The sequence below is a fragment of the Scylla paramamosain genome, chromosome 32, assembly GCF_035594125.1.
Source record: "Scylla paramamosain isolate STU-SP2022 chromosome 32, ASM3559412v1, whole genome shotgun sequence".
Taxonomy (NCBI): domain Eukaryota; kingdom Metazoa; phylum Arthropoda; class Malacostraca; order Decapoda; family Portunidae; genus Scylla; species Scylla paramamosain.
In genome coordinates this window covers 10,958,580-10,967,380 of record NC_087182.1, presented here as the reverse complement: position 1 = coordinate 10,967,380, position 8,801 = coordinate 10,958,580, and the positions used below count along the sequence as shown (strand labels likewise).

General features: G+C 37.4%; 2 protein-coding genes across 5 annotated transcripts in view; one reads left to right on the top strand and one right to left on the bottom strand.

The window, feature by feature from the left end:
• LOC135089180 (mediator of RNA polymerase II transcription subunit 19-like) overlaps window positions 1-6,816 on the top strand; it is a 22,407-nt gene extending 15,591 nt beyond the window's left edge. Inside the window, exon 4 of the mRNA XM_063984496.1 lies at window positions 6,049-6,816. Coding sequence (XP_063840566.1) covers window positions 6,049-6,348 — 300 coding nt within the window. The 3' untranslated portion in view covers window positions 6,349-6,816. The remainder of the gene's footprint in view (window positions 1-6,048) is intronic.
• The window catches only part of LOC135089179 (dystrophin-like), a 58,853-nt gene continuing 56,851 nt past the window's right edge, over window positions 6,800-8,801 (bottom strand). For all 4 annotated transcript variants that reach the window (XM_063984494.1, XM_063984495.1, XM_063984493.1 and 1 more), the window contains one exon: window positions 6,800-8,769. In XM_063984494.1, coding sequence (XP_063840564.1) covers window positions 8,663-8,769 — 107 coding nt within the window. In that variant the 3' untranslated portion in view covers window positions 6,800-8,662. The remainder of the gene's footprint in view (window positions 8,770-8,801) is intronic.

The window sequence follows — 8,801 nt, the reverse complement described above, 5'->3', positions numbered from 1 at the left end:
TAGGGAACACTGAAAATGCTAAGAATTTGTTTCACCATTTTGAATGAACTTTGACAGGATGCTGTACCTCTTATCATCACAAGGGCCAGCCCCATACATGAAGCAGTGCATGGCACTGGCATTTTGTCAAAACTTAATACATCTACATATTTGAGTTCTTGTTGTTTCTTCCATGGCCTGTGTTTTTGTCAAATTTCTCGTGGGTGTGGGTGTGGAGGAGGCAGTGAACACCTGTCAAAACAATAATTAGTTACAGTGAGGTCTCATTCATTGTATCAGGAGGGTGCTGCAAACTTATCAGTGATCCAGCTGTGACCTCTCTGATCATTTCCCTTTGTATCTCACAACACAAGGGAGCAATCACAGCCTGCCCTCTAAAGACAACTCTCTTCCTTCACACAACTCTACATGCACCTAATACAGGCACGCTCTTCAAAATTCAAAATTTCATTATGGCAACTCCTACACCAGCCTCATTGTTCCTATCTGGGAAAGGGGACCACAAATGTCCCGAGGTCAAACTGCTCTTTTCATATCAACCCTAAGTGTCTTGACACCCCTGTTAACTTTTCTTCATTAATTTCTGCAACATACTCAGTATTAGATCTATCTAATTTGCAATCTGTAGAACACTACCTCTCCTCTACTAAACCTCATCTTTTCCTCACTGAAATATAAGTGTATGAGGCAACTGACATTAGCCCCTTCTCTCCTCTCTTCTAGGTTCTGTATCCTCATTCTCAATCCAAACCAGGATATTGCATCTATGTGCGCAGCAACTTAACTGTTCTCGTGCTCACGATATTGAATCTTCCAAATTTTCTATCGTCTGGCTTCAACTGCAATAACTGTGAAACTAAATTTTCTGTGCTGTACACCTCTTACCTAACTCCTCTGACTACATAAAGTACTTGAGACTGCTTAACTTTCAAAGTGGAGAACATTGAATCTCTTCCCTTTTCTCCATTCTTTGGAGACTTAACCGTTTATCACCAGCTTTGGTTTTCCTCTCTCTTCACTTACCAATCAGGTGAATTAGCCTTTAACTTTGCTATCATCCACAACCTAGAGCAACCAGTGCATCATCCTTCTTGTATTTTGACCATCTTGGAGATATGCACAACATTCTTGACCTTTTCTTAACCTCCAATCCTTCTGCTTGCTTATGCTGTCACTCTGTCTTCTCCATTGGGCTCTTGCAATCACAGTCTCATATCTGTATCTTGTCCTATTGCTCCAATTCCTCTTCAGGATCTCCAAAGCAGAGATGCCTCTGGCATTTTGCCTCTACTAATTGGGGGGACCTGAGGAGGTATTATTCTGATTTTCTTGGCATGACTACGGTTTCCATGTCAGAGACCCGTCTCAGTGTGCTGAGCGCATAACAGAGATGATAGTGTCTGGCATGGAGGCAATCATTCCTCACTTTAACCCTCAACATTTTAAACCTTGGTTTAACTCAGCCTGTTCTTATGCTATAAATGATAGAGAGGAATCCCACAAAAGGTACTTGAGGCTTCCATTACCTGAATCCCATGCACTTTATATTTCTGCCTGAAATTATACCAATTCTGTTCTCCTTGTAGCCAAAAACTACATCAATAGAAAATGTTAAAATCTTTCTAGATCTAAGTCCCCTCGTGACTTCAGGCACCTTGCCTAAAATATCTAATAATTTTACTTTTTCATCTTCCCCTCCTTTATTTCAATCTGATGGAACCACTGCAGGATTGGCATTAAAAACTCACTACATATAAAAATTTAGTTTTATATTAAAAATTCACTATATATAAAAATCATATCATATATTGATAAATTAGGTCTATATGTGTACAGACAGCTCCCTGTCAAATTTTTTTTCCATAACTATCATTGGCTAGAGCTGCCTTAGACGTGAATTTTTGGCCTCCCCTCTCCCCTTCCACATCCCCATTCCTGCTCCTCTCCCCATCCACCATGCTTCCCATACTTCTTTCAAAAGTTCCTACATACATATATACAAACGTACAGTGTGTGTGTGTGAGAGAGAGAGAGAGAGAGAGAGAGAGAGAGAGAGAGAGAGAGAGAGAGAGAGAGAGAGAGAGAGAGAGAGAGAGAGAGAGAGAGAGAGGGGGGGAGGAGGCCTTAGATGGAGGAGATAGGGAGGGGGTATGAGAAATGTAGAAACAAGGAAGGAGTGGGGATGGGGAGACAGACATGGAGTGGGGTTGAGCAAGGTGTGGCTTAATCATGGGTTCTGGCCTGTGATATTTACCTATTAAAATCCCTTGAGTTGATAGTGGCTTTAGCTAAAAATAAAGTTAGGAAGGCTGCTTCATCAAGTAGGGAACCATCTGTACATATACTTAAAAGATGTAGAGTAGTCAAGTCTGACCTGTTCATTTCCTGTACAGTACAAGTTAACACAGGTTTTGTCCAACCATACCAACCTGTATCAACATGACCTAAACAAGTGTCTGTCCTTCAGATAATACTTTAGACCTTTTATTTCACTCTAAATTAATTTTAAATTGCCTATGTAAACTCATTTACATATAAATATGGGGAATAAACAAAAAATAAATAACCCGTCCCCCCAAAAAATAAAAAAAAATTTTACCCAGGGGTTTTTCCAACCCCACACCACTGCCATCTCATCTATGTCTGAAGCTGAACTCTTTGCCCAAACCTTTGGTAAACACACTATCTTGGATGATTCTGGGGTTTTCTTTCTTCTCTACCACCCTCCACCTATTTCATGCTATCCTTTCTTTCTTCTCTACCACCCTCCACCTATTTCATGCTATCAATTAAGATCCTTTGCAGTGATGTGTTTTTTTTATGCCCATGCTGGCCTTAACCCTTGTAAGGCTTATGGACCTGATGGAGTCCCTTCTATTGTTCTCCAGAACTGTGCCTTCATGCTTGCACCTTGCTTTGTTAAACTCTTTCCAACTGTGTATCAAAATATACCTTTCCTACTTGCTGGAAGTTTGCCCACATTCAGCCTGTTCCTTAAAAGCGTGACTGCTCTAATCCTTCAAACTATCATCCTATTGCTTTAATTTTCTGCCTCTAAAGTTTTTTAATGTATCCTCAACAGGAAGATTCCTAACATCTATCACTTCACAACATTACTTCTGGTCACTAGTATGGGTTCTGTCATGGGTACTCTTCTGGTGATTATCTGGCTTTCCTTACTGAGCCTTGTTAGAGATTTTGGTGAAACTTTTGCTGTTTCCTTAGATTTATCAAAAGCATTTGATTGAGTTTGGCACAAAGGTTTGATTTCCAAACTACCCTTCTACAGGTTCTGTCCTCTCTGTAACTTCATCTCAAGTTTCCTTTCTGACCATTCTATTGCTGCTGTGTTATCTGAAGTTTACTTTCTGACTGTTCTATTGCTACTGTGGTAGATGATCACTTTTCTTCTAGATCTATTAACAATGGTGTTCCTCAGGGCTCTGTCCTGTGACCCACTCTCTTCCTATTATTCATCAATGATCTAAGCAAAGTTACTGTCCATTCATATCATCCTGCTCTTTTCCATGTTTTTTTTTGTAGACATCCAACCCTTCAGGAATTAAACATCTCATACAGGGAAGCTAAAGAATGCCTGACTTTAGATTTCTCTAACATTTCTGATTGGGGCAGAGCAAACTTAGTATTGTTCAGTGCCTCAAAAAGTCAGTTCCTCCATGTATCAGCTTGACACAACCTTCCGGATAACTATCCCCTCTTCTTCAATGACACTTTTTTAAACAATATGGAATCAAAAGCATTTAATCTTATCAACTCCTTTTCTCTAACTTACTATCTTCAGCCTCTATCTCATTGCTAGTGTTGCATCTCTTGCTATCTTCTACCACTATTTTCATGCAAACTGCATGCCTCCTCTCCATCCATGGCTTCACTGCACAAGACTCTACTTTCATCCTTATTCTGTCCACCTCTCTAATGCAAGATTAGCCATCTCTGGTAAACTCTGGAATTCCCTGCCAGTTTCTGTATTTTCACCTTCCTATGACTTTTGTAGGAGGGAGGTTTCAAGACTATTTAATTATCCTATTTAACCTCATAACTTTTTCAGGAGGGAGGTTTCAAGACTCTTTATTTAATTATCCTATTTGACCTCTCACTGGGAGTTGGCATTCAAGTGGGCCTTTTTTTTTTATTAATGAATAAATTAATGAATTAATAAATTTTTATTGCCCTTGTCCAGTGGCCCTCTTACATATAAGGAAAAAAATGTTATGATTGTCCTCCATCAGAGCCTACTGACTTGGTGGGATGGCAGGCAGGGACTTTTGTGGAATTCGTGTGTTGACATGCTGATTGCTTTGATTTTGCCAAAGACGATTAAATGTATTTTTTAACAGCTGAGGAATTTATGGATTTTCTCTCCATACTGAATTTCTTGATATAAGTAACATTTTTGACAATCATATGTGTATTTAAAGTGATAAGCAGCATTCTTATAATTTATAGTATAATGTTTAGATTTAGAGGCCTGCATGACAGTTTAGCAATAAAAAAAACAGTTTATTGAGCCAGGTTGCTAGGAGTGAAGAGTCTTTATGCAAGGAACGTATTGGTGATGGTGTAAGTAATTTTTTTTCCCATTCAGGTAAGTTTGCATCAGGTTTGTGTAATGATATCATGGTTTTTCAACTTATATATAGATGGTGTAGTAAAGGAAGTGAATATGAGGGTTTTAGGTAGAAGTCCGATTTTGATTAGTGGGAAGAAAGGGTATGGGATCTGGTGGTTGATTGAGAGAGAAAATTGAAAAGATTGGTAGAGGAGTCAGGCATGTTTTTTGAAAGAGGAAACTGAGTGAATGTTGGTAAGAGTAAAGTGATGTAATACTGAAGAGAAGTGGTGAAAGGATGGATGTAGGATTGAATGGAGAACAGCTGTTAGAGGTGGATTGTTTCAAGTATCTGGGATCAAGTTTCAGAGGACAAAAGAGTTGAGACAGGTAGAGTGCAAGGTAAAGGAAGCAGGTAAAGTACTAGGTGGACTGATAGGAATATAAAGATAAAGTTATATGACAGAATAGTGGTATCCACTATGCTGTATGGTGCTATAACATAGAACATGGGAATAGTGCAGAAGCAGTTGAATGTAATAGAAACAAAGTGAGGAGTATGTTTGGAGTTACATGGAGGGATAGAATAAGAAATGAGGAGATAGGAAGAATTTGTTGGATGGGCAGATCAGTGTGTGTTGGGTATGTAGATAATAGAGAACAGAAAACCAGTTAAGAGAATAATGAGGTTAGATATGCATAGTGAAAGGTTAAAAGAAAGGCCACATCTGGAGTGGATGAACATTGTGAAGAGAGCATTAAATGAAATAGAGGAATGACTGTGCAGCAAGCAAGAACAATTGTGCATGATAGGGATGATTGGAGAGCGACAGTGGTGAGTGCATAAAAATTACCTAGTCATACTGACCTATGGGAGGGAACCCAGTTAGGGGTGTGGGCACTCTGTAGGAAGTATCCTGTATCTGCTGTGGTGTAAGGATTGGGGTAGGTGCAGGGTAGGGAATAGTCTCTTGAAAGGGCAGGGGTAAACTAGTTTATGTTTGCTGACAGGCTTTGCTGTGGAAGTATGTGGCTAGCTGTGCTATGCCTAAGCTCTGGGGCATAGTAGGTTGGTCCATGAGACTATCCCTTTCCACCAGGTGTTAAGAATGTGAATGAGTGTGTGATGCATAATCTGGGGTACCCCATGTAGGATTACCAGCTTGATATATAGATAGATTGGTATTACAGATAAATTTTTTGTTATGAATATAAAAAAACTCAAAGGTGATTAGGAATTCTTGTACAAATCCACCCAATATTGCAAGGTTGAAAGTAATATCTGAAAAAAAAAAAAAAAAAAAAAAAAAAAAAAAAAAAAAAGTGACTTAACTCTTCTTGAGATGCGATTCTTCATGCATGTAGTTTCAAATCTACATCGTCCAAAGTAAAAAAAAAAAAAAAATATCAGTTACTTAAAACAAAATTGTGATTACCTCAGATATGATTCTTTATACTTTTGTATTTGTTCCACACAGCTAGCAGCCTTCCGGCTCCACCCTGGACCACTGCCAGAACAGTACCGTTTCATGAACCAGCCTTTAGGGCAGCGAAGGCACCGTCGGCATCGCAAACACAAATACCGTCCTGGTGAGACTCCTACACAGGATGGCTCTGGAGATGGGACAGATATGCATGAAAAGAAACACAAGAAAAAGAAGAATGATGATGACAAAGAGAGAAAGAAGAAAAAGAAAGAAAAGAAAAAGAAGAAGCAGAAACACAGCCCTGAGCATCCTGGTCTCTCCAGCAGTGATCCTAGCAGAGTTGGCCTGTGAGCAAGGTGACACAAAGATGATGTGTTGTCCCTGGAATCCAGGTTCCTAGACTGTCCAGCACAGGTAAAGCTATATCTGTCATGCTGGAAATTGTCTGTCTGGAAAATCAAGCAACTGTAGTTTGGAGTATCTCATTACATTCACTCCTGGTGATATTTCCCAGTGATGGCCAGAAATCCAAGTTTGAGTTGTGGTGGTGAATATATCACTAAGAAACTGGAGGTGAATGAAAGTTATGAACTCAAGATATCTTGTGCTGAATGAATGCTAGAATGATATTTTTTTCAGCCACAGGGAAGCAATAGTGGATGTGTATGGAGATGATGACTTTAAATATTTGTATATTTATATGTATAGATAGACAATAAATTTTCCATTTAAGAGGAAGGATTCACAACTCAGGAACAGAGTAGTAGCTGTTTGGAAGCTGTGGAGAAAAATATTGACTAAATATAAAACTTTTCAATACTTTTATTTTCACTGACCTTATAGAGCTCATAAGGGTTAGTGTATAAAATTACAAAAAATAAACTAGTGTTATAAGCTTTCATACTTTGATAAAACTTCAATACTCTTGAAATCTAGATTGTACATAAACCAACATTATTTGTATCACAAAGATGCATTTGTGCTAAAGATCATTACCTTTTTATAATCACTACTTATGTTAATAAAAATTTCTTTGGTAAAAGAGAAATTGAAAAGGTATTATAGCCTGGAAAATATTCTTTACAGAATTTACAGAAAACATAAAATGTAGATTTTGCAAACTTCACTACTAGTGCTCATCTTGTGTATCAAGAATATTTTTGGTACACCATTCCTGTACAAAACACTGGTTAATCTAAAGTAAAGAAATCACAATTAATGCAATAAAAGAAATAATTTTGAAAATCTTTTGTTAAAGTTTACCGCAAGAGAAGGCAATACGATGGTTACAATCCATGTGCTTTTGGGTGAATACTTTAGGTTCCTCAGTGAATAGTGGTAATGAAGATATCAGATATCAGGTATACAGATGATCATGAGCAATGAAGTAGCTTGATGCATACAAGAACACATAATGCCCATAATGCCCATGGAAGAGAACTTTCAAGAGATTGGTTATAGAAGTTCACATTATCTCAAGTGTGATAATCAGGTTATATATATATATATATATATATATATATATATATATATATATATATATATATATATATATATATATATATATATATATATATATATATATATATATATATATATATATATCCAAGTCAGTGTCCCACTTAAGTATCTACATTCAAACATTCACATTCACAAGCATTCCTTCATATCATAATCTTAAGGCCTTTAGGGAAGAACAGACCAAAGTGTCATCTGGAATCAGTGTGTCCTCAAGACTAGAAAATATATAAAACAATACTGCAACTTTCAAATGCCAGAATTCATTCCTTGTATAGGCTATGCTAGAAAAGTCTATTTACCATTATGAAAACTGTAAAGACACCAGTTCTACTGGCAAGACACCCAGTTCTGGTGAGAATAGCAGATGAAACTCTTTTCTACATGATGGCTGTGTAAGGTTACTGAATGCAATAAACTTGGGTATAAATCTCTTATAATATGCTATCACTGGAGTTTTGAGAAAATAAGTCTGATACAGCCAACAGTATTAAAGTTAAATTAATGGTTGTTTTTTTAAGGAAGTAGGATAGGCAGAGCCTTTGGTGGAGGCTGTGGCTTTGCTTAAATACCAGGAAATGTTCTATAAAGTTAGTCTGTAGTGACACTGTGGCTAGAAAGATGAAACACTTTACTGAAGCCATAATTGCACTTAGAAGTCTATATGGTTATGGTCAGTCATAAACAAGTGGTAGTTATAGCTGACTGCCTTTCACCTATATCTGCCCACTGTCTTAATTTGTCAGTTATGGATGGTGCATCTTACTAAAATTATTAATCATAAATCCGCATGATTCTAAATATATTAAAAAAGTACAGATATGATGTGTGCAATCCTCTACAAGTAAATCCTCCCTTGAGTGCTTAGTTCATCACTACAGTGCTGTTGGTTACAACCAGTGTTGGAAAGCTTGGTATATGGAAGTGTTAATTTGAAAAGGCAACAAATGTTCAAAGATATGTGTGCAAATCTTCTCAATTAGGTTTTCTAATTTGTTGTTTACTACAGTAGATTTTTGTACATAACTGGTAAAACCAACAAAGCTAGACTCATTTTATAATAATAATAATAATAATAATAATAATAATAATAATAATAATAGTAAAATCCAAGAAGACAAACCACCACTGTAAAGCCAAACAGCCATCAGTCAGGTTGGCTGGGAACAGCATTCACATACTCTGCCAAAATGTCTCCCAGTTCACAGGCAGCTTCCACCACACCATTGTTGTCCTCTGTGAGTTTGTTGTCATCTGTTTTCAGAAATAAAAGCTGAGTAAGACTA